Source organism: Solenopsis invicta, chromosome 10, assembly GCF_016802725.1.
Source record: "Solenopsis invicta isolate M01_SB chromosome 10, UNIL_Sinv_3.0, whole genome shotgun sequence".
Lineage (NCBI taxonomy): Eukaryota > Metazoa > Arthropoda > Insecta > Hymenoptera > Formicidae > Solenopsis > Solenopsis invicta.
The window spans coordinates 5327903-5355216 of NC_052673.1; the positions used below are offsets into that span (position 1 = coordinate 5327903).

The 27314-nt window shown below is 33.2% G+C and overlaps 1 protein-coding gene across 1 annotated transcript in view; it reads right to left on the bottom strand.

Moving 5' to 3' along the window:
• Window positions 1-2744: 2744 nt before the first annotated feature.
• The window catches only part of LOC105195850 (ATP synthase subunit b, mitochondrial), a 99721-nt gene continuing 75151 nt past the window's right edge, over window positions 2745-27314 (bottom strand). Inside the window, exon 4 of the mRNA XM_026140667.2 lies at window positions 2745-3066. Within this exon, the coding sequence (XP_025996452.1) occupies window positions 2890-3066 (177 nt within the window). The 3' untranslated portion in view covers window positions 2745-2889. The remainder of the gene's footprint in view (window positions 3067-27314) is intronic.

Here is a 27314-nt window from a genome sequence, read left to right on the forward strand (position 1 = left end):
TAAACCTAATATATACACATATAGAATCATGTAGTATCAAGGCCAGGCCACTAAAATCGCGTCGATCGCTCATGTTTCCACCGTTTAACATGGAGCTTGCTCTTCTCTTTGTATATTTTCTTTGGGAAGCACCTCGACACGATCGCGAAAAGCCGGCGCGCCACAAAGTGCAATAAAAGCACGATAACGGCGCATTAACTTGCAAGGACCAACTCCTTCGAAACGTGGACCGGGTTCAGTAGTCCACAAACTCACGTTAATCTCTGGAAACAAATCCAGGATGGGAATGCAAAAGGAAGAAAATGCTGACAAGACACTTTATACGAAATAAAAGAATTTAAAATCAAAACTGCTCCACACGGACGAACATACGTGCAAACAAATACTACCATAGACTAATGCCTATCATCTGTTATTATATTACAGAGCGACGCTAGGAATGGCACTAAGCCGAACAGAAGATCTGTGAACCAGCGGATTGTATGAAATTAAAACTTTAATCACCATCCAAGGATATACTTTAAGAAGATAAGAAATCTGCACCTTCTAGAATCGTCTTGGAAACTAATTATTCGAATAAATATTACATCACTAAGCCAAAGATTAGAACAACTAAGAGCATATGTACAAAAAACAAATTATGTGCCAATTGATATTGGCAATAGGATTTGCAGAGAAAAAAAGCATGTCAAAATTTATATTAAATAATGAAAGATTATGAAGAAATAAATAAAGAGATAATAAAAATAAACTCCATGTGCAAATCATCAAAAAGACGAAAAAGAGGACTTATCAACGAAATAGGTACTATCGCAAAGTCACTATTTGGAACAATGGACGCAAATGATGAAAAACTTATTAACAAACAACTAACTTTACTACATAACACACAACAGATGGCACAGCATGTAATAAAAAATCAAATCAAAATACTACAACAAACTATAGCACACATTGACAATACAGAACAAATAATACAAAATAACAAAAATCTAGCAAATGTAACAAAAAATTTAAGAGAAAAATTATTAATTAATGAAAAGAACAGTAATATACACGAGAACTTTATTGTAATTAACGCAATCATAGCAGACTTAACGCACGACACGAAAAATACATCAGATTATTTAGTTGCAATAAAACAAGGAAAATTACACCCTAGATTAGCACCAATCACAGAAATAATAAATAATTTAAAAAAACGCTAGTTTGCAACTGCCAGAAGAATTCCATTTCATATTACAGAGAATAAACGGTCTCTAATAAAAAAAATAATTACTGTTAGCGCACATTGCGATGCCAAAAATATATTTATTGTACAATTTCCTTTAATATCACAATCAAAATATACTATATTAAATGTAATCGTGTTACCATATGAAAAAAATATATTTATTATTATCAATATAAAAAACCCTTTAATAGCTATAAGTAACGAACAACATTTTTATATAACACTTTTACGCAATAGCTTACAAGCATGCAAAATAATTAACAACAAATATCTAACAGCGAACAAAATTTTGATATAGCGAACAAAATGCAAACCCGAGTTGCAAAATACACATGTATACAGAAAATGTAATTCACTATTGTAACACAAAACATATTATATTGAACAAGAGTGAATACCCTTGAGTAATCCGCATTCATGGTTATATTCGTCACTAGCGAAACAAATAATTAATATCCAATGTAAAGATCACGGACAAATAAAACAAGCGATTGTACAGGCAAAATCATATTGAAAGACAATTGCAACTTACAGCTCATGACATGATACTAAAGTCACAAAAAATATTAAATGAAACAAAAATAGAAGTATATCTACTAGAGTATATCTATTTATCGAAAGATAAACTGAACTAAAGTGAGAAAAAAAACGCCGTTTCTTCGTTTTTTTCCAACGGGGAAGGGATGTTGTAGCCCCATTAACTACTTTGATCATCTTGCATATCTGCTTAGATCACGGCACGAGCTCTCGTTGCACCGGAAATGCAAGATTGCCGAATTTGCAACCGTGCAAGCAACCTAAGTTGCGCACGGTTGAAATATTACATATGGTCATTGCGAGAGCTCGATGCCCCATTATAACGTTAATATCAAGATTATAAATTAGGGTGCGAAAGACTCTTATAGTAAAATCCGAGCAGCGCGCTCCGCGATAAGTCGGTCACTCGACACCCCGCGACACATCCAGCGGCCAAGTGCGCGACAAAATACGTGATCCGCTCACCATAATTCGTTATTACATTAAGGGAAATCAAATATAATAACCTTTGAGGAATAAAAGTATTATAAAGAAAGTATTTAAAGACAGAATATTATTTGCCACTCCACTCGTCCTCCAAGTGCCTTCCTCGTGGGTTCCAACCATTAAAACGGAACAAATCCCAAATATTTTATCTTGTACCTGGAGGTACAATAGAGGTTATATTAATTACAAATTCCGGTTTCGTGATCTATTATGTTAGTATATACAACTCCAAATATTAGCGGAAAATTTTCCGTTTAAATAAATACTACATTTAACTTAATGCTAGAGTCGAGAGAATCAATTTATATATCTAATATAATTAAAATATAAATATTTAAAAAATACACTCAAATAAGTCTGCTCATTAGATGCGTAGACAAATGTACAGCGTCACAATAAAACTTCATTAGAATATCTAAAGATTGGTGATAATTGTCTCATATTTTTTTATAAAATTTTCGTTTTTTATGCTAATAAATGATTTATATTGTATCGAGTTACATAGTTTATTCATTATAACGTTTTGACAATTTCAAGAACAATAATATACATAAAGTAATCTATATTTGATGACAATCATTCTTTGTGTTATATTAACCTGTTTCTATTTCATCTAATTTAGTCGCAACTCTTTATGCTTTTACAGCAAGAGCTTCAAGATCTTTAATGCATTGCTGAAGCGTCGCTTTCTCTTGTTCAGGAGTGATAGACTTTAGTACTCCATTCACAATCCATTGTACCATGTGTTTCTGTGCAATTCGGCGTTCGAGATTTTGTATTTGCACCTGGTAGTCAAGACGATTCTTCACCTATAAGCAGTAAACAAATAAAAATTCTGAAACTGTACATATTTTTCTTCATGCAGAAATTTAGTACAAAACTCTAGCCGAATAAAATGGTCCCACTTTAATAGATTTGTCTAAAATTTGCCCTCTTTTTTGTCATCAAAATAAGTTTCAAATTTTGAGGTGTCAGAATCTTAATCATCTATAACTTTAAAAAAGTCCAAATAAAGCAAGATGAGATTAAAAGCCGTGCTGGGTGTTGTGCGCCAAAAACGAAAACAAATATCAAAATAAATAGAATAAACGTTTCGACTTTTAATAATCAGTCTTCATCAGTACAAATCTATAACAAACGATTAAATTAAACACCTTGTCGCGAACCTAACAAATTCAAATAACTAAAAAAATGTCTAAGATAACGTTTTCGGAACTCACAGGTATGATCGACAGTATTATTTTTCAAGCTCTTTATTCTCTTTTACAATTTTACACCTTTGACTTGTACAGCTTTCAAATTTCTTCATTTTTTAATTTCTTTTTACAATTTTATAACTTTGACTTGTACAGTTTTCAATTCGTTATATTTTATTACTTTTTTTTCTTATTTATCATTTTTACATATCAACTTTTATTATTTTAATTTATTTATTTTTGTAGTTCTTAATTAATTAATTTATTATTTTTCTTATTGTTTTTCACTCTTTGTATTGTTCCACTGGATTATGTTCCGAAAACGATTTTCACATTCCTCGAGACTACTTTTAGACCAAGGCGCTTTCCGATACGATTTGATCAGTACATTTTTTAAGCTGATGTTACTGACTCTTATTGGTAAAATTCAATTTTTTAATTATTTCAATGTGTCGCGACAAAGTGTATTTAATTTAATCGTTTGTTATAGATTTATACTGATAAAGACTCATGATTAAATTCGAAATGTTTACTCTATTTATTTTAGTGTTTTATTTATTTGTTTTTGTTTTTGTTTTTAGCGCACAATACCCAGTACGGCTCTTAAGCTCATCTTGCCTTATTTGAATTTTTATTCATAAGAGTCTCGATTTTTTGTTTTTCTTTTTAATTTTTTTTTTAAAGTATTTCTTATAAGGAAGACGACAAAAGTGACCGCGCCCGATTTTGATGAGCCTTTAATATATTGTAGTACAGATCAAAATAAGGAACACATTTTTTTTATACATGCCCGTTTTTACTTTTAGTGAGTAAAACCTTTTTGAAAAAAATCGGTTTTTTCTTTCGAAGCGTATATTGTCGAAACTACATATGAGATAAAAAAATGTTCTGACTAAAAGTTGAATAGCTTAAAGAATACTTTATAAAAGTAACAAATTTTTTTTTCAAAAAAATGTTAATTTTAATTTTAATTTAAAAAAATACGGTATTTATCACCGTTATAAAGTATTTTTCGAGCCATTTAACTTTTATTCAGAATATTTTTTTTTCTATCTCTTATTGTTTCGATAATATTCGTTTCAAAAGAAAAATACCTTTTCTTCAAAAATGTGTTTTACCTTAAACGCGAAAACGAGCACATATAAAAAAATACGTGTCTCTCATTTGACTTATATTACAGTATATTAAAGACTCATTAAAATCGGGCGTGGATACTTCTGTCGTTTTCCTGTAAGTAAATCATTTTTTTCTTTTCAAGTTTTTAATGAATTAATTAGAAATTTGGAACAGTGGTAGATATTATTAAGACACATAATCATACATTTTGTTTTATTCTGACGCAAAATTCTAATTTTACGAGCTGAAATAAAATTTCAAATTGTGATATCCTGATTCTCATAAGACTCAAATAAATAAAATATAAGGGTTACAACTCTTATGAGAGCCGGAAATATCACAATTTGAAATTTTATTTTAGCACGTAAAATTAGAATTTTGAGTCAAAATAGAAAACAAAAATTTACGATTACGTATTTAAATAATACGTATCACAATTCCAAATTTCAAATAAATATATTAAAAATTTGCAGAGAAAAAAGTATTTATTAAAAAACACATTTTAACGTTATGGACGATAATAGGGTTTCCAGGATTTCAAAATTTAGGAAACTAAGTTTTCAATGCCAAAAAAGTGGACCAAACTTCAGACAAATCTATTAAGTGATTTCAACTGTCTTATTCAGCTAAAGCCTTTTTAACAATAAAATAAATGTTTTTGGACTATAAACAAACCCAGGTTTGGGAAGTAACGCGTTACTTGTAACGCCATTACCGTTTTTGTTACTTTTTTATGATAACGAGCATTACTTTTTTTATGTCTGTAACGGTAAGGTCATTACATTTTTTACAGTAACGGTAACGAATTCAGTCGTAACTTTTATCGTTATTTTAATTCATTATTATCTATTCAATAGATCATGCGCTGATCCTGCATTAGAGTTTTGATTGAATACAAATATTTCGAATGAATATTTCTATCCAAATCAAATAGCAATAAATTTTCAAAATCATAATAATATGCAAGGTACATACAATTGGAAAATGTTCTTAAATATATGATAACTCACTAAATTAATTTAAGGTGGTTCAAAAGTAAACTAAAAGACTAGCCACAAAGATAAAACTTTGGGAGGTTGTTCTTTAATATATAATAAACCATCTCTTAAAATTTGAGACCCTGTTGCCATGTAAATTATTGCAAACAAGCAATATAAAAAATCACTTTTTAACATAGCTCTTATGGGAGGTTATTGAATTTTTACCGGAAATGATATGATATCTTTTAAGAAAAACTAGAGATGTTAATAAAAAACTGATTACTGAAAGATGAAATCACAAGCTTTCCAGTGGTATATGAAAGGTTGTGTGTTGCCATGAATTTTTAAGAAAATTTAATTGAGAAAGTGATGATGCATGCGTGTCACGGAAGTAAAATGGTTAAGAGGTTATAGACGTCAGCGGAAAGACGGCGAGTCGGCTGCTAGATCTACACTATCTTCACAGTACTTGTGCACTGACGCGAAAAAAGATGGGTCTTGCGATCAAGACAACATTAATCAATCGACCTTTTATAATTATTATAAATTTATAAACTACTTATAAAAATCAATGGGAACATTATCAATATTAATAATTTTTATTTAGATAAGATGTTTAGGAAAAATCATAATGTATTTTATCAAGTTTTATGTGAGTTGTATTATTGACTAACGATGTCACTTTAGAGCCACCTTAAAGTTAATTTTTTGTATTGATCAATAATGTTTGATTAATCATTATAATCAATTACAATCATTCAACTGTGATTATAAATCGCAAATGTAATAAGATTCAGTGAAAGAATTATATTCTTAAGTGTACATGGCATGTTTATTTACATGCAATAAATAGGTTTTTTCATTGTTCCATATTAACGACTCCACACGATTTAAATAAGAAAAACATCGGTAAATTTTCTTTATTTTTAATATGTTACAGTTTCCTGACAAAAATTCAATTAATTGATATTTTTTTTTATATAAATCGTACGGGATTCTTTCAAAATTTTGTATTTACTATTGTATAAAAACATTATATTTCTGGTTATATTTGGTATAAATATACATATGTGTATATATTTTGTGTGTGTGTGTGTGTGTGTGTGTGCGTGTGTGTGTGTGTGTGTGTGTGCTACGGTAAATTTGATGAATACGGTTATTATACATAATAACCGCTAGTTTTGGTAAATGTGATAAATGAAAGTAAAAATGTTCAAATTAATCAAAATAACCGGTTATTATGCATAATGTCCACGGGCAAGTAGACAATATGATTAATGGTTTAAACTACTGAATATATTTTAAAAATATTTGAAAAAATAAGATTGTTTTCCACAATCTCAACTTGTTTTACTTACAAAGCGAAGTCCACCCAATGCCCTTGCGAGCAAAACGAGGTCTACAAATGTACACCCAAGGACTTTGATTCTGTCCATGGGGAAATTTTCCAAACTGAGAAGTCACCACTTTTTACATACTCGCAGTTCATGATTAATGAAACAACTAGAGTTTATTGGTCGTTACGTTAATCATGAACTGTATGTAAAAAGATAGCGACTTCTCAGTTTGGAAAATTTCCCCATGGACAGAATCAAAGTCCTTGGGTGTACTGTTCCACATTAATTTGCGACTTTCTACGCAAAGCGAGGTCCACCCTACCCCCCTCCCTGCCCTCGCGAGCAAAACGAGGTCTACAAGTGTACTGTTCCACATGGGTTGCAATTTTCCAAGCAAAGCGAGATTCACCTCATTCCCTCCGTACCCTCACAAGCGAAGCAAGGTCTACAGATAGAAATTACAACTTCCACACAAAACAATTTTTGAATTAAAACTTGGATTCGAGTTAAGTTAGGAAAAAGGGGCGGGGGAAGCGGCGAAACCGTTCCCTTTTTAAAGCATTTACTTCCGGCACGATAATTAAATCAAAAATTGTTTTGTGTGGAAGTTACAACTTCAGCTACAAGTTGTCACTGTGTAATACTGTGTCACAGTGTTTGACTGTTTTTCGTTGAAAAGCACATTCAGACTGCCGAGAAATTAAAATAAGATGATTTATCGAAATAACCGTTTGGCATTAAGAATTATATATAATAATCGGTAAATTTGATTAATTCCCTTCTATTTACCATATTAACCAAATAAATTGGGAACTATTCATAATAACCGATTAATCAAATTTTTCGTAACACACACACACACACGCACACACGCACACACACACACACACACACGCGCGCGCGCGCGCGCGCGCACACACATTTGGAAAAAACTTTAATAAAATATATAATATTTTATTGAAAAAGTTTTTATTTTTAGGATATTATCGCGTAATATTCGCACATTATTTTAAAAAAAACTTCAAATTGGTGTTCAATTAATGTCTTAATTTTATTCATTCTTTAATTAAAAATTGTAACCTTTTCAAACACCTTCAATTACTTTCACCTTTCAATTTTATTTCCATTCTAAACTTTTTCGATCCTTTCTTCTTTCCTTCCTTTTTGTATTATTTTATTCAAAAATCTTTACCATCTCCAAAACTTTCAACTACTTCCTTCTTTCAATTTTATTTTCCTTTCTAAACTCCTTCGATCTTTCCTTCCATTTCATATTATTCTAATCAAAAATCTCTACTTTCTTCAAAACCTTCAATTCCTTTTTCCTTTCAATTTTATTTCCATTCTACACTTCTTTGATGCTTCTTTCTTCCTTTTTATATTATTCCAACAATAAACTTCGAGAGATGCGACTATCGATTTAATATGGATTTTCTCAGATAGGAAAAGGTAAGTGAAAAAGTGTAAAAAAATTTTTTTTAATTGAAAGTTAAATGGCTTGAAGATTGCTTTATAACAGTAATAAGAAATAGTACATTATGCAACATGGAGCCGAGCTTTGCCGTTCTCGACTGAAGACGATGTTTTCAGTACGAGGCGTAGCAGAGCGCGCGTAGCGCAGCCAAATGCTGAAAACAGCGTCCAAAGTCGAAAACGCGCTCGACTCCATGTTACATACAATTGTATGCAAAGTACGTTTTTCATGGCATTCTAGGCAAAACAAGCGCGTGGCGTTTTCCTGTCATTGCCGATTCTGGTTATAGGGTATGAGAGATCAGTGTACTACCTTCGCTCATGCATTTCGACCCTACGTTCAGGGCATGCGCAACGAAACGTTCACAGTTTCTTGACAAAATTGCGCATGCGCACTTTACAGAAATGTCGATTTTGTGTTCCACGGATGGCAATATTCCCCACCCCAAAGATTACCCATTTATGGCCATGTTACCAACTGCCCCAGAATGTCGCGAAAAACGTGCTTTCTTTGCATAAAATTACTTTTTAGATTTTTTTACACTTTTCCCTACCACTCACCTTTTTTAAAAAAATATTTCTTTTTATAAGCAAAATCTTTCAATTAGAACAGTGATTGTATTCTAGTCTGTGTATTCAATAATGACGGAATGATTGTTCCAATTAATGATTACGATATTCGGTAATTTTCATTTTTAATTTTCTGACGGTGACCTACGTATGACGCATCACAATCTTTACACATAATTTTGTAAATTACGTTTTTCATTGAGTCACTAGAGAGAACATCTTTCTGTACTTTGATAACCCTGCCTAATTTATTCAGACTGGAAAAAGCCAATTTTATATTTAAGTAATTGTTAGTAATAGTCTTAAACTTGTCGGAGATCGTAGGAATATATGGTAACAAAAACCGCGGAGCTCTTTCGTTTGTTGTATTATTGTCAATGCTACTGTCTGTTTGTTTAAGTGTGTTATTATGAATAAGAGATTTTAGGGGGCTATTGATAATCTCAAAAATAAAATTCAGCGGGGTAGTCATTATTTAACAGAGTATCTACAATAAACTCAATATTCTTTGTGAAATTTCGCATCCAATAACAAAAATGTCCTGTCACCCATCCCTAGAATTATACCTCTTTTCTGTGACAAGGAGTAAGCCGATAGAAAATTCAAGTATTTGCCTAAATATGTAGGCTTATGATAGCAGTCAAAAATTAACCTATTGTTTGTAATAATGGTGATGTCCAAGAAATCTATCTTGTCACCCCCCTCTCCCCCCGCTCTCAACCGTGAATCGCATTCTAAGGTAGAAAGAGTTGAAAATCGTCAAGGTGAAGTCAATTAGATTGTTAAGAACTGCCATCACGATATCATCCACATATCTAAAATAAAATAAACTCCAATTCTTTCAAGGGCCTTGTTCTTCAGATTCTGCATGACAAGGTCTACAATTATAGTGAAGAACCCATGGAAGTGTCAAATTTCTGTTTATAAAACTTATTCCCAAAACTAAAGTAAAATCAAGAACAAACCATATAGCTTGCAAAAATTCATGTTTTGAGATGCTGCAAGCATTCATAAACAAAAACCACGTTTCAGTAAAATGAAAATCAGTTTTACTTTATAAAACAGAAATATGATATAGTGAGAAGATTAAATTCAAGAGAGCAAAACTCGAAAGATATAACAAAACCCACATCAAATTTTTGTTGCAATAACAGTGTTAACTGGCCACGTTCCAATCGAGCACGCAGCAATTTTGGAACAAAAATGAGGTCAATCAAGTAGTTAATCAATTAAATAAAAACTAATTTTGGGTTTAATCGTATCTTTCAAGTTTCGTCCTCTCGTAGCAAACTCTCAATCTTTTGCATGTGTTTTACAACACTAAGCAAGATCAAAAATAAAAAAAAAAAGAAAATTAAAGGTAAGCGTAAAAGTAAAAAAAAGTAAAACCATAATGCTAGGCAACGTGGTTTGGTTTGAATAAAAATAATCATTTCCTATGTATTTTTGCGCGCTAAACACGAATCTGGCACGCAAATTACTCCATCATGTTAAGTTTTTGAGAAAAGTGAAGTTAAAGAAATCAAAAACGACAAATTTTTTAACACATTTGTGATTTTTTTGCTAGCAAAATAAATTTTTTTGCCTTTTCCACTTACGCCATCTTAAGAATGTTCTAACTATACAATCTCAGACAAAAGTTACTTAAATTTGAAATTGATGAAATTCTCTGTTTTTATAATTTAAGACGTGCACTATATGTGCTTATACAGGGTGTTTCAGACCACCCGTACACCCCTTTTCTCTTCGCAGGATTAGGACCAATCAAAAATATGTTCAGACGAAAGTTGTAGGGTTTCAAAAGACCTATTCAATGATCTTATCAGTTTGACCTTGGATGGCGTCGCCAAGGTCAGATCGAAATCACATTAAGTTTTTTAAATGAAACACCCTATTTTTGATTCCAGAATCTAATAGCTGGTGTCAAGACCTTTCCAAAACACTACAAGAAAGTTTATTTTCGTTGACTACTTTCCGAGTTGTGCGGCTTGAAAGTTACACTACCGCCAACACCATGTAAATAACAATATAAAATCACGCGTTACGCAGAAAGCCGTGCAGCCGACACAAAGAAAGTAAACACGCGAGGGCCAACAAAAACAGATCATGAAAAATCGTGAAAGTTAGCTGTCGCGACCGTAGATAGTCACATACATATGTATGTCATAATATTATGTAATTACATTATTACTTTAACGGTAGCACACGAGCAATAACGAGCGCGGCTTTCTGCGTAACGATGTCTAACTCGTGATTTTATACATATTGTTATTTGCATAGGATGTAGTAGAGATGTATTCACCACAACGCTATTGTGACTCAACTCAACAAGAGTGACAATAACTCTCTCAAACTTGTCACCTACGTCTTCAATAACCGTCATATCAGTATCAATCGCGCAACAAAAATCCGACCCTCTTTATTAGTCTAGGTTTATTTAGCCATGTCCTATTCCAATGAAGAAGCATATGATATGCTGCTAATTTTAGGTGAGTGTCGAGGTACATTCATTGCAGCGGAAAGATTGTGGCGGGAACGTTATCCTGATCGGACTCCTCACTCGCGAAATGTTTTTTCACGTTTGGCTAAACGAATCAAAATTAAAGGTGTCGTTCAGCCTCAACATAACAAAGGTACACAAATTCGTCGTCCGATTATGGATGAAAGAACAGTGGAAATTCTTGCATCGACAGAATTGAACCCTTATGATTCTTTACGACGAGAACAAGATTCTGGTGTTAGTAAAATCAGTGTTTGGCGCATTCTAAAAAATAACAAATTTCACCCTTACAGAATGTCTGTTCATCAAGCGTTGAATTATAACGATATTAGACAGAGACTTGTATTTTGCAACTTTATAAGACAGCAACCACTTGATTTCCACTTGAAAATTTTATTTTCTGACGAATGTACACTTAAAAGTGATAGATCTGTTAATACTTGGAACTTTCGTTATTGGGCACAAAATAATCCTCACTGGTTGAGAGAAGTAGATCATCAAACCATTTGGAAAGTCAATGTTTGGTGTGGAAGTATTGGAAGTTAAATCATAGGTCCTGTTTTCTTTGACGAAAATCTAAACGGTGATAGATATTCCGCCTTGATAATGACAGATCTTCCTGTCTTACTAGAAAATATTCCTCTGCAATTGCGCCTGAACATGTGGTTCCAACAAGATGCATGTCCGTCTCATACATCGAGAGTTGCTCGTGCGGCATTAAATACTATGTTCCCCGACAAGTGGATAGGCAAATACGGTCCAATCAATTATCCACCCCGATCACCAGATCTCACCGTCCTTGATTATTATTTCTGGGGAAGGATAAAAAACTTGGTCTATCATGAACGTCCGACTACAAGGGATAATATGATTCGTAGAATAAGTGAAGCAATTCGATCCTTACGTGCCGAGGAAATTCTTCGAGCAACCAATGATTTTCAAAATAGAGTTGATGCTTGCATCGCAGAGAATGGTGCTCACTTTGAACATTTAGTTGCTTAACAAAACATACACTCATTCATTCCCGAACGTGAGAGGCAAGGGGACTCACGTGAATCAAGCACCCCAAACGTGAGAGGCAAGGGGACTCACGTGAATCAAGCACCCCAAACGTGAGAGGCAAGGGGACTCACGTGAATCAAGCACCCCAAACGTGAGAGGCAAGGGGACTCACGTGAATCAAGCACCCCAAACGTGAGAGGCAAGGGGACTCACGTGAATCAAGCACCCCAAACGTGAGAGGCAAGGGGACTCACGTGAATCAAGCACCCCAAACGTGAGAGGCAAGGGGACTCACATGAATCAAGCACCCCAATGGGATGAAATTCTCGTCACGTCCACGTCGTTCATTCTGGATAATGCTAAGCACGGGAAAATGCATACAGTCAATCTGGACATGATTGATCATCAAACATAATCAATCCAGTTAATAAACAAAAGCAGAGTACATAAAACTTTGACTCCCCTTTTCCTCCCCCATACACATACGCATGCACGTATGCACACACCCACACACAAGATTAAATCCGACTAAGTAACCACCACATGGTACATCTTGAGTAATGCTGATGCTGGCGGTAGTGTAACTTTCAAGCCGCACAACTCGGAAAGTAGTCAACGAAAATAAACATTCTTATAGTGTTTTGGAAAGGTCTTGACACCAGCTATTAGATTCTGGAATCAAAAATAGGGTGTTCCATTTAAAAAACTTAATGTGATTTCGATCTGACCTTGGCGACGCCATTCAAGGTCAAACTGATAAGATCATTGAATAGATCTTTTGAAACCCTACAACTTTCGTCTGAACATATTTTTGATTGGTCCTAATCCTGCGAAGAGAAAAGGGGTGTACGGGTGATCTGAAACACCCTGTATTATGTATGGAACTTAACCTTTAAACACATATTGAAGATTCCCCTAGATTTTTGATCGCTTACTGTGTGAAGACGAATTGAGAAAAAAGATTCGGGTTAAGTAGAAAAAAAGTTTGAAGTCTCCTCTATCGACTGCTACAATTGACCAACTTTATTGTTTAACTAAAATAAAATAGCACAAAAGTAAAGTTTTTTCGGGAAGGTCTCCCAGACCCACTTATGTATTTAAGGGTTAAATAATGCCAGTTAGTATGATACTGATTTTGGCACTACAAATGTATTTGTATATTTTGCAATTTTTGCGATCATCGGCAAAAAACTTTTGGACATGAATTTTACTTGAAATCAACTGTAAGAAATAAAAAAAACTAGACGCATTTTGATAACATTTAGGATGCGTTCCGTTTCATGCATAATGCATGCAATGCATCATTTGTCCTTGTTCAACTAACGTTAAATGAGGATATATGATGCATTGTGCACATTACCTTTAATGTATATCAAGTATCGAATGGTACTTAAAAATACATAAGATAAATAAATATCATTAACTCTTAAACACAGTAATCCTGTAAAATACGTAAACACATTTTCAGGTCTGGGAGACTTTTTCAACTTTGAGAAGTTATAACTTTGGTTCCAATCAACATTTTTCAACAATCTTTTTTTCACATGATAGTTCAGAATCTCAGAAATGTGACTGCATAATCGGCATTGCCGAAAAATGATTTATTGTTAAGTTATAAAAAAAAAAACATTAAGCAAAAATGAGAAATTGTTAAAAAATCCACTTTTCTTTTAAAAAATCATATCTCCGCAACAAAAAACTTTCAAGGACTTTTAAATATGAGATTTTAAAGCTAAAGAGTCATACTTAAAAAAAAAATTATGGTATTGTCATTCCTTTTAAAAAGTATAATATAACAAGGAGAATATAAGGTATTTTTGGGTGTCTAAAAATCCACTTTAAAAAAAAAAATCATATTTTTGCAACAAAAGAACTTTTAAAAACTTTACAATACGGCGTTTTAAAGCTAAAGAGTCATACTTTCAAAAAAAACTATGTCACTGCCATTTTTATTAAAAAAATATACTTACGTAATAAGGCGAATATGAGGTACTTTTGATAAACTCAAAGTGTCTAAAATTGAAAATTGATGTTTCATAATATATTTCGGACCCTACGCAGAAGTCCTCTTTTTCACGGCACTATAGTATTTTAACTTTAAACAGAGTAGTATACGCAAACAAACCTGTTTGAATGTGTTTTGTCCAGTTTTTTTACATAAGATTACTCACAAGAAAGTTTCACTCACACACTATATGGGTCGCATTGACCCTAACAAAACTTTGCTGCCGTGCCGTTTAAAGTTATAGTTAAACCAGTTTAAGTATAGTTGACCAAAAAAATTGATTAACCATATCAATCAAAAGAGGAGATTTCAAACTTTTTTTACGTCCTGGTCCGAACCTCCTATCTTATTCCGTTTTCACACAAGTGTTCAAACTTCATGGGGTTTCTCAGACCCACTTATGTGTTTAAAGATTAACATAATATTTGCCCTTCTAGCACTTTGTACAAGTCAAAACAGAATGTCTGATATCATGTAATAAGTGCAGCAACACTGTACTCCACTTTTGGACCCCCTGCGATCGTGAGTTAGGTAGAGAATTAGGTTAAGTTATTGTATTAGATGTACAACTTTACTTCTGCCGTTTTTCAATAGATGGCTTTAACGATATGTAGTGGTAAAAATAAACAGATGTAGACGTTATACAATAAGCTTGGGCATTTGTCAACATAACCCCATCAAAACATTAGTCGATTTGTGTCCGCATCGTAAAGTTATTTTCGATTGAAAATGTCAGTTTACGAGCCAAATTCTTGTCATTTGCGGGAAGTTTTAATTTTCTGCTTTAATATGAAAAAATCTGCAGCTGAGGCTCATCGAATGCTCTTATATACTTATGGCAAGACCGCTATTAGTGAAAGAACGTGTCGTAAGCGGTTTCAACGCTTTAAGAACGGTGATTTTGACATCAAAGATCGGTATGGCAGTGGAAGAGAGAAGGTTTTCGAGATGCAAAATTAGAGGCATTACTTCATGAAGACTCGTGTCAAACGCAAGAAGAATTGGTAGGATCATTGGGAGTGACTCAACTAGCCATTTCAAAATGACTAAAAGCGTTGGGAATAATTCAGAAACAACAAAATTAGGTGCAATACGACTTGAAGCCAAGAGTTGTTTGTTTGTGTGACGACGTTTGTTTGCTTGTGAACAGCTGCTTGAAAGACAACAAAAGAGATTTCTGCATCGCATTGTGACTGGGGACGAAAAATGTGTTTATTATGATAACTCCAAGCGCAGAAAATCATGGGGACTTCCCAACCATGTTTCTACGTTGACGGCCAAACCGAATATTCACAGTTCAAAGGTCATGGTCTGTATTTGGTGGAACCATCTCGGGGTAGTGTATTATGAGCTGCTAAAACCGTCTGAAACAATCGCAGGAAATTAGTATCAAAAGCAATTAATGCGTTTAAGTCAAGCATTGAAAGACAAATGGCCGCAATACAACAAGAGACGCGATAAAGTGATTTTGCAGCATGACAATGCTTGACCGCATGTCGCAAAATCGATCAAAACATACTTGGAAACGTTGAAATGGGAAGTCCTACCCCTCTCGCCGTATTCTCCCTATTGCACCCTCTGACTATCACTTATTTCAATCAATGGCATACGGTCTGGCTGACCAGCACTTTCGTTTTTATGAAAAAGTCAAAAATTGGATCAATACGTGAATTGCTTAAAAAAATGAGTATTTTTTCGACGCGGGATTCGTACGCTGCCCAAAAGATGGGAGAAATTAGTGGTCAGCGATAGACAATGTTTTGAATCATAAATGTACAACCAGTTTTTTACAATAAAGACTCGAATGTCGAAAAAAAAAACGGCGGAAACAAAGTTGTACACTAATATTTACAATCGTGAGACGTGATACAAGATCGAGAAAAATGCCGAAATGCAAAAAAAGACGATGGAAAAGCAAATTAGTTACAGAAGCGGTATATCAATAAAGACTGAAACAAAGTCCAAATTGCAAAACAATAAATACACGAAAAATTAACGCAAACTCCAAACTGAATTTAGTACAAGAAGAAATATCGCAATAGGATTACATGGTAGGACGCAGCGTAGTTGAATTTTCTGTTTTCGCTAAACAATTATGATGTATCATGCAAGGAAGCTCTTTCTCTACAATATATAAAAAAGGAAATGCGCAGACTTGGGCTCAATACTGTTGATTAGATGCCACAAGTATCTATTCCTGAATACAGTCGCCACGGGTAAACACCATAGCTGAACAAATCAACGCTTGTCTCGTTTCGACGTAAATACTAAAGCAATAATCGGTAAGTTCATATAAATGTATCTGCTATTCAAAGCAAAGGATCTAGCGAAATAAGTATGGTGAAAATGCTCTTTGAGTTGGCCTTTTTTCTAAGATAATTTATATGAAAAGACGTTTACATAGCAAATTTTAGATTTCTATATGAAGACGTGACAAAGATAGAGCAAAAAACATATTTTTTTACATTTTCACAATTTTTACTTACAAGGAAACACAGGGAAGTGTCCGCCTCAGATTAAAACGAGTTTTTAATATGTTGTAGTACAGATAAAAATAAGGGATACGTTTTTTTTTATACGTGCCCATACGCACTTTAAGGGGGTGAAACACCCCTTTGAAGAAAATCGGTTTTTTTCTTTCGAAGTGTATGCCGCCCAAACTATAAGAGATAGAAAAAAATGTTTTAAATTTAAGTTGAATGGTTTGAAGAGTAATTTATGACAGCGGAAAAAAATTTTTTAAAAAATTTTTTTTAATACTTTCCCTCACCACTTACCTACTTTTTTTCAAAATTTTTATTTTTTTTATAAGCAAAATAAAGCTTATTTTATTACAAATTTAACGGTATATGATAAAGTTACGATACAACATTCCCATTTTCCAAAAATAATTAAAAATCTCTCGATACGCACGGTACGCGGACCCGTCCGCGCGTTCGTGCGCTACAAAAGTGACTCCCTTCGATTTCGACGTGCCTTTAATGTGTTGTACAGATTAAAATAAGGGACACGTATTTTTTACACGTGTCCTAATACACTTTTAAGGGTGAAACACCCCTTTGAAGAAAATCGGGTTTTTTCTTTCGAAGCGTGTATCGTCGAAACTATAAGAGATAATAAAAAAAAAACTCCCGACTGCTGCCAAAAGTTGGTTTAATAACAAGAATTAAAAAGTTTAAGATTAAAAATTAATTAATAACAAAAAAATTAAAAATTTAAAAAATAATTTAAAAAATTATAAAGTTAATTAAAATTAAATAAAAATTAAAAAATTAAAAACTTAATTACAAAAATTACAAAAATAAAAAAAACCAACAAATTAATAAAAATTAACTGAATTAACAAATTTAGTAAAAAATTGGAAATAAAAAACAAATTAACAGAAAAACAGAAAAACAACAAAACTAAAAAATAATAAAAAGATTGCTTTAAAAAGTTTGAAATAAAAATTAATTAAACAATTAAAATAATAACAAAAATAAAACTACGGATACTAAAAAATAGTTTTAAAAGTTTGAAATAAAAATTAATTAAAGCAAATACTAATACTTGACATTTTAAATGCTAATTATACTTTTAGCACATTATTGTACCAATTAAAAATTAAAATTGAAATTTACACTTTGTTTAATAAAATACTTTTTTTTTTCAATAATAAATTGTACTTAACCAGCAGTCGGGAGACGCCACGCTAAATAATAAATATAACATTACATTATATCCTGAATAGTTATAACATTCAGCGTGGCGTCTCCCGACTGCTGGTTAAGTACAATTTATTATTGAAAAAAAAAGTATTTTATTAAACAAAGTGTAAATTTCAATTTTAATTTTTAATTGGTACAATAATGTGCTAAAAGTATAATTAGCATTTAAAATGTCAAGTATTAGTATTTGCTTTAATTAATTTTTATTTCAAACTTTTAAAACTATTTTTTAGTATCCGTAGTTTTATTTTTGTTATTATTTTAATTGTTTAATTAATTTTTATTTCAAACTTTTTAAAGCAATCTTTTTATTATTATTTTTTAGTTTTGTTGTTTTTCTGTTTTTATGTTAATTTGTTTTTTATTTCCAATTTTTTACTGAATTTGTTAATTTAGTTAATTTTTATTAATTTGTTGGTTTTTTTTATTTTTGTAATTTTTGTAATTAAGTTTTTAATTTTTTAATTTTTATTTAATTTTAATTAACTTTATAATTTTTTAAATTATTTTTTAAATTTTTAATTCTTTTGTTATTAATTAATTTTTAATCTTAAACTTTTTAATTCTTGTTATTAAACCAACTTTTGCAGTCGGGAGTTTTTTTTTTATTATCTCTTATAGTTTCGACGATACACGCTTCGAAAGAAAAAACCCGATTTTCTTCAAAGGGGTGTTTCACCCTTAAAAGTGTATTAGGACACGTGTAAAAAATACGTGTCCCTTATTTTAATCTGTACAACACATTAAAGGCACGTCGAAATCGAAGGGAGTCACTTGTAGCGCACGAACGCGCGGACGGGTGCGCGTACCGTGCGTATCGAGAGATTTTTAATTATTTTTGGAAAATGGGAATGTTGTATCGTAACTTTATCATATACCGTTGAATTTGTAATAAAATAAGCTTTATTTTGCTTATAAAAAAAATAAAAATTTTGAAAAAAAATAGGTAAGTGGTGGGGGAAAGTATTAAAAAAAATTTTTTTTAAAAATTTTTTTTCCGCTGTCATAAATTACTCTTCAAACCATTCAACTTAAATTTAAAACATTTTTTTCTATCTCTTATAGTTTCGACGGCATACACTTCAAAAGAAAAAAACCGATTTTCTTCAAAGGGGTGTTTCACCCCCTTAAAGTGCGTATGGGCACGTATAAAAAAAAACGTATCCCTTATTTTTATCAGTACTACAACATATTAAAAACTCGTTTTAATCTGAGGCGGACACTTCCCTGTGTTTCCTTGTTAGTAACAAGTCAAACAAAATTTTGAAAAAATTCTGAAAAATTAATTACACTAAGGTATTAATAAAAATATTGTACTTTTTACATTTGTTTTCGGTGTAAATTTCAATTGTAAAAAAATGAAAATAACTTTTAAACATTTTTTTCACCCTGATTTCGTTAATTGACCACTTTGAAAAAATTACATGTGATCTCTGTTCCCAACTCCTACAACATATATTTTTTTAGATTTCTTCAAAAAGTGAACCACAATAGAAAAATTAAAATTCAAATTTTTTCGTTAATTTTTTTTCAAAAAATGACCAGATAAAATGTTTTTATCAGCTCTTTAACGTTTTATTTGTCTATAAAATTCCGTATTGAAATGTTTTGCTGATCACAAGTTAAAACTTAGTGATAACTAAATTATTTTTCAATTTTTATAATTCCATAACATAAAGTTTTTATTTTATAAATATGAAATTACACTTATTGTTAGACATTAATAATATTACACTTAATTTAATATTACATTTTAATATTACACTTAAACATTAATAATAATAAAGTATATAAAATCACACTAATAAATATAGGCACTAAGATCTAGCTATGACCGATGAAGGCTTTCTTATTATCATTGTGTTATTACATTATCGATCCAAAAAACATATCTCTATTTTAAATCGCGCGCCTCAAGTGCATTGTCACTCATATACAAATATTGCTAGAAATATTACTGCGCCCCAGTGGTCAAGGTGGTAAGACGCCGGAACCGGAGATTCCGGAGATGCCAGGTTCAAACTCTGGATGGGGTGTTATCTTTCGCAATAAAATTCTTTACAGTTTTTTCAGGGGGGGAATGGGTATATAGATGCAAATCAGCATCAATTATTATATTAAATTACTTAATTAAATAAAAATCGTAATACGAGGTGTGTTCAAAAAGTATCGCGAATTTTGTGTTTTTTCAAAAATTATTTATTTATTCATGAATATCTATTTTGTCCCCTTCAAAGTAATCCCCATGAGATATTATACACTTGTGCCAACGGTTTTTCCAATCTTCGAAGCACTTCAAAAAATCATTTTTTTTTATCTTGTTCAGCTCCTCCTTCGATGCCGTCTTTATCTCGTCAAGCGTAGCGTAACGTCATCCTTTCATGGGCCTCTTCAGTTTAGGGAACAAGAAAAAGTCACAGGGGGCCAGATCTGGGGAATACGGTGGCTGCGGCATCATTAGTGTGTTGTTTTTGGCCAAAAAGTCGCGCACAAGCAACGATTTGTGAGCAGGGGCGTTATCGTGGTGCAAAAGCCAATTTTTGTTCTTCCACAAATCCGGGCGTTTCTGGCGGATTGCTTCGCGCAAATTGCGCATAACTTGCAGGTAATATTCCTTATTGACCGTTCTACCCTGTGGCAAGAACTCATGATGCACCACGCCCCTGCAATCGAAGAAAACTGTCAGCAAAACTTTCACATTCGACCGAACTTGGCGCGCTTTTTTCGGTCTTGGTTCGTGCGGCAGCTTCCATTGAGATGATTAAGCTTTGGTTTCCACGTCATAACCATAAACCCACGATTCGTCACCAGTTATGACCCTCTGGAGCAAATTTGGGTCGTCGCGGACAGAGTCCAACATCTCATTAGCAATGTTCATGCGATGCTGTTTTTGGTCGCAATTGAGCAATTTTGGTACGAATTTCGCGGCGACCCGTCTCATGCCCAAATCATTGATAAAAATCGAATGGCACGAGCCAATCGATATGTTTAGGTCCTCAGCAACTTCTCTAACGGTGATTCGACGATTGGCCAATACCATTTTCTCCACTTCATTAATTTTTTCGTCTGTTGTTGAAGTGCTCGGGCGTCCGGCACGCTCTTCGTCGTTCACATCTTCTCGGCCTTCTGAGAACATTTTGTACCACCGATAAACGTTGCTTCGGTCCAAGGTAGCTTCTCCGTATGCCACAGTCAACATTCGGAATGCATCCGCGCACTTAATTTCGTTTTTCACACAAAATTTGATACAGGTTCTTTGATCCATTTTTTTGAATAGGTAAAAATCGAAGACGATCCAAAACACGTGCAAGCAAAGCAGCTGTCAACAATTAAGTGAACATTCAAAATGGCCGAGCTTGTCGGCATAAGTGAGAGACATGAGTACCAACATAACGCCACAAAAAGATCGAAATTCGAATATACGTAACCCGCGAAAATTCAAAATTCGCGATACTTTTTGAACACACCTCGTATTACTTCTTCTTATTCAACATGCTGTGTTACGACCGAAAAAACAATTCGGCGCACATTCTGGTTGAATTCGATGAAGTATATAAAATCACACGAATAAATATAGGCACCAAGATCTAGCTACCACCAATGAAGGCTTTCTTATTATTATTATTAATTATAATATTTTTACATATCTTTTTGGTGCGAATTTTGAATATAAAAAAATAAAAATAACTTTTCAATATTTTTTCCACCTTGATTTTGTTGATGGACCACCTTAAAAAAATTACATGTGATCTTTGTTCCTACTAACTCCTGCAACATATACTTTTTTCAAATTTCTTCAAAAGGTGGGCCACAATAACAAAAAATTAAAATAACATTTTTTAGTTCATTTTTTGCAAAAAATGAGCAGGTAAATTATTTTTATCAGCTCTTTAACGTTTTATATGTCTATAAAATTCCATATTGAAATATTTTGCTGATCACAAGTTAAAAATTAGTGATAGCTAAATTATTTTACATATTTATGAAATAAAAATCTTATGTTATGGAATTATAAAAATTGAAAAATAATTTAGTTATCACGAACTTTCAACTTATGATCAGCAAAACATTTCAATATGGAATTTTATAGATAAATAAAATGTTAAAAAACTAATAAAAACAATTTACCTGCTCATTTTTTAAAAAAATTAACAAAAAAATATTTTTTTCATTGTGGCCTATCTTTTGAAGAAATCTAAAAAAAAAAGTTGTAGAAGTTGAGAACAGAAATCACATATAATTTTTTCAAGGAAGTCAATCAATAAAATCAGGATAAAAAAATGTTTAAAAGTTATTTTTATTTTTTTATAATCGAAATTTGCACCGGAAACAAATGTAAAAAAATATTTTTATTGATGTCTAACAAAGAAAGCGACAAAGGTGTTTTCCTCCGATTTTGACGAGCTTTTAATATGTTGTAGTACAGATAAAAGTAAAGGACGTATTTTGTTATACATGCCCATTTTTGGGCGGATCCCGATAGCACACGCGACCGATAGCACACCACCACTCACAGCGGCCAATGCCCAGAGAGTTTTTCTGTTGGTTGGATTAGATAAGTTAAGATGATTGGTTGGTGGACTATCGTACTGTACACTATCGGATCCTGTCCCCCGTTTTCACTTTTAGGGGGTGAAACACCCCTTGGAAGAAAATCGGTTTTTTTTTTGTGAAGCGTATATCGTCGAAACTATAAGAGATAGAGAAAAATGTATAAATAGAAAAATAAATGGTTTAAAGAGTACTTTATAACAATGTTAAAAAACCTTTAAAAAAATTTTTTTAATACTTTCCTCCACTCCTATTTTTTCCAAAAAAATTTTTTTTTTCTATAGGCCAATTAAAGCTTAATTTATTACAAATTCAACGGTATATGACAGTTATGATGCGACATTTCCATTTTCCAAAAATAATTAAAAATCTCTTTATACACATAGTACGCGCACCAGTCTTTCCTTGAGGACTTTCCGAGTTATGACGCTTAAAAGTTACAGTATACTGTAGCTTTCAAGCCTCACAACTCGGAAAGTACTCAACAAAAATAAACTTTCTTGTAGTGTTTTGGAAAAGTCTCGAGATAAGCTTTTAGGAGTACAAATTGAAAACCGCCGTTTTCCAGTAGATGGCGCCAGTGGTAAATGCTTAGTTAGATCAAACGTTAGATCAAAAATTTTAAATGTAAGGTTGGGCATCTGGCAACAATTCCTTATCATTGCAGTTGTGAATTTTTATCGGCGTTATATATTTTTTTGTGATCGAAAATTTCGAAATTTGTGCTCAATAAGCGTCATTTGTGGGAAGTTTTGCTTTTTGCCTTCAATTCGAAAAAATCTGCGGCTGAGGCGCGTCGAATGATTGTAAAAACTTATGGTGAGGCTTCCATTAGTGAAAGAACGTGTCGAGAATGGTTCCAACACTTCAAAAGTGGTGATTTCGGCGTAGAAGACAAGAAGCGTCCCGGACAGGTGAAAAAGTTTGAAGACGCACAATTGGAAACATTACTGAATGAAGATTCATCTCAAACGCAACAGGAGCTTGCAGATTCATTGGGCGTGACTCAACAAGCTATTTCACATCGTTTGAAAACCATGGGAATGATCCAAAAGCATGGACACTGGGTGCCATACGAATTAAAGCCGAGAGACGTCGAACGGCGTTTTTTCGCGTGCGAACAGCTGCTCCAACGGCAAAAACGGAAGGGTTTTCTGCATCGTATTGTAACCGGCGATGAAAAGTGGATCCATTATGATAATCCAAAGCGAAAAAAATCGTGGGGCTACCGCGGCCATGCATCAACATCGACGGCCAAGCCAAACATCCATGGCTCGAAGCTCATGCTGTGTATTTGGTGGAACCAGCTCGGCGTGATTTATTATGAGCTGTTGCAACCGGGTGAAACCATCACAGGAGCTCGCTACCGAACACAACTAATGCGTTTGAGCCGAGCATTGCAGGAAAAACGTGATGTTGCTGCACGACAACGCTCGGCCACATGTTGCTCAGGTCGTTAAAACCTATCTGGAAACATTGAAATGGGACGTCTTACCTCATCCGCCGTATTCTCCTGACATCGCCCCTTCAGATTACCACTTGTTCCGATCAATGGCGCATGGCCTGGCTGAGCAGCACTTCCATTATTACGAAGAGGCCAAAAACTAGGTCGATTCGTGGATCGCCGCAAAAGACGAGCAGTTTTTTCGACGCGGGATTCGTATGCTGCCCGAAAGGTGGGAGAAAGTAGTGGCCAGCGATGGACAATACTTTCAAGAATAAGTATGTAACCATTTTTCAACAATCAATCCTCAAATTTTGACAAAAAACGGCGGTTTTCAATTTGTACTCCTACTACAAGAATATGTAATAAAAAGTAGGAAATCCCATTAAAAAAATTAAAGGTGTTCTTCACGTGACCTTCAAACAACTATTCAAGGTCAAATTAATGACACCATCTTATGACCTCCTTAAAACCATGCAATTTTTGTCTGAAACATTTTTACTGAAAATGTTTCATTGAAGAATTATCGAGGTGCGCTTTTTAAAATGTGACACCCTGTATATTCATGAATTTTTTATAATCTTACTTCTAAGTTAAAATCACAACTTTTATCACATGAAATATATATATCGCTTAACACTACAAAACGTGTAATATTAGTACAAAATTACCTTTTCACGAAAAGGTAAAAAAAAGCGCCTATGCGTGTGCTAAAAATCTTAATTTTTTTCAATCAAAATTATTTGTATTAATATTTTCTACAAAATCTCTTATTTAAACCTAAGTGATATTTACTTAAAATAAATGTCTTGAAATTGTGTATAAAAATGTATGTTCATTAAAAAATCTTTCTTTAGTTTTAACCCAAGTGGTTGTATTTAATTTCAATAAATTTCAATGAAATATATAACATTTGATTTAAAAAAATTAAAGAGGTAACAGTACAAAATGAGAAAAATTTATTGAAATAAAAAATTTTTAATGCACAAAATCATGGCGCTGCTAGATAGAAAAAGCAATGAGAAAAATTGAATAATTTCTATACAAAACCTAATTGCTACTATTTCTCTATTGTTATTAAAAATCTTCCAACCCAAATGGTATTTAATTGAAAATAAATAATATATTAAAATTTTGTAATATAATTCAACCTAAATAAAATTTATATTTTAACAAAAATAAGAAAATTTTATTGAAATAAAGAATTTTTAATTTTTTAATAATCTTTATTTTTTTAATAAAATCCAAATGATGATATCTTAATTTTTAACTTACGATGTTACTTAAATGTTAAAGAAACTAAAGCTTATTTTGCAAATTGCTTTCATAACGCATACTTTACAAGTGTTACATTTATTGAATTCTTTATGTCTTTTCTGTTTTTCCTATCTAGCAGAGCCATGATTTTGTGCATTAAAAATTTTTATTTCAATAAAATTTTTTCATTTTGTACTGTTTCCTTTTTAATTTTTTAAAATCAAATGTTATATATTCCATTGAAACTTATTGAAATTAAATACAACCACTTGGGTTAAAACTGATAAAAGATTTTTCAATGAAAATACATTTTTATTAGATTACACAATTTCAAGACATTTATTTTAAGTAAATAATACTTAGGTTGAAATAAGAGATTTTGTAGAATACAAATACTACCACTTTGATTTTGTAGAAATGTATATTCTCTTTATAATAAGCGCACTTTAAAAATTTCATACATTTTTTTGAAGAAACGCACATCATTTTTATTAGTAGTAGTAGTAGGTACTTTATTCCTTGCGGAGTACATTGCGGACTTCCGCTCCGCTTACATAGTTTCAACCTTTTTATTCATTGCTTCTTTTACAACGCACGAGAGAGAGAGAGAGAAAAATCACTCATCCATCCACACCTCCACACTCATTCTTTGGACCTCCGTTTCCGCCGCTTTCTTCCACCCTTTCCTCTCTTCCTTCTACACTCTCATTCATACCCAGCCACCCTCCTCCCTCCCGCATCTCCACCAATTTTCTCAACCAAACTTCTCCCTCCCCCCTCTCACCTAAAACCTCTCCTACCATCTCCTGCCATCCCTTCTCCGTCCCCCAATCCGTGCATTCCTCCCATATATGCTCCCACGTTTCCTCTCCCCATCCACATATCCTACACTTTCTTTTCTCTTTCTCTTCCCAGTATCTACCTCCTCTCATACCATCTCCTAACCTAAACCTCACAATCCTTTTCCATCTTTCCTCTTTCCAATCCCTCTTCAAGTACTCCGGCACTCCCTTTCCCTTCACTCTGCTGTACCATCTGTTGAGCTCCTAATTTTTTCCCACCTTTCCTCTTCCTGCCGCCTTCTCTCTCTTGCCACCACCTCTTCCCCCCTTAACCCTCCCTCTTCTCTCAACTTTTCTATCTCCTTGATGTTCCAGCTCTTTTCTTTATAGAAACTTCTTCTTTCTTCCTCCCATTTTCCCATCACCTTTCCCTCCTTCGCTCTACCTCTTATCTCCTCCCAACACAACCTTGCCAACTCCCCCCCTCCTCCATCTCACAGTTTCTTTTCATAACTCCATGCCCTCATTCCTGCCCTTCCCCTTAATTTTTCCCTCTGCATCTCCTCCCTTACCATGTACCCCGGTGTGTACCTTCCCACCCCTATTACCCATTTCAAGTACCTGTCCTGTATCCTCTCTACCTTTTCCCTTTCTTTCCACCCAAATTTCTGCCCCATAGCTAACCACCGTCCATACCAGCCTATCGAATAACCACATCCTTCTAGCCCAGTTCTTTCCAAATTTCCTTTTCCCTATTCCCCATACTTCTCTCATCACCACCGCTCCTTTTTTGACTCTCTCCTCTATATGTTCTTTCTGTCCCCCATTTGCCATCATCATGTGCCCAAATATTTATACCTTTTCACTTCCTCTATTTCATTTCCTTTCCATTTCCATATTATCTTTTTCTGTCTCCCACCCCCTCTTCTACACCTCAACACTTTTGTCTTCTCCACATTTACTTCTAATCTTTTCTGTTCTACATATTCTTCTAATGTTTTTATTAACCCTTTCATCCCTGCTTCATCCTCTGCCACCATCGCCACATCATCCGCGTACGCCAGGGAATAAATTTTTCTTCCTTTCACCTTTACTCCCCCCCATCCCCCCTTCTCCAATTCCTCATCCAAATCCGCT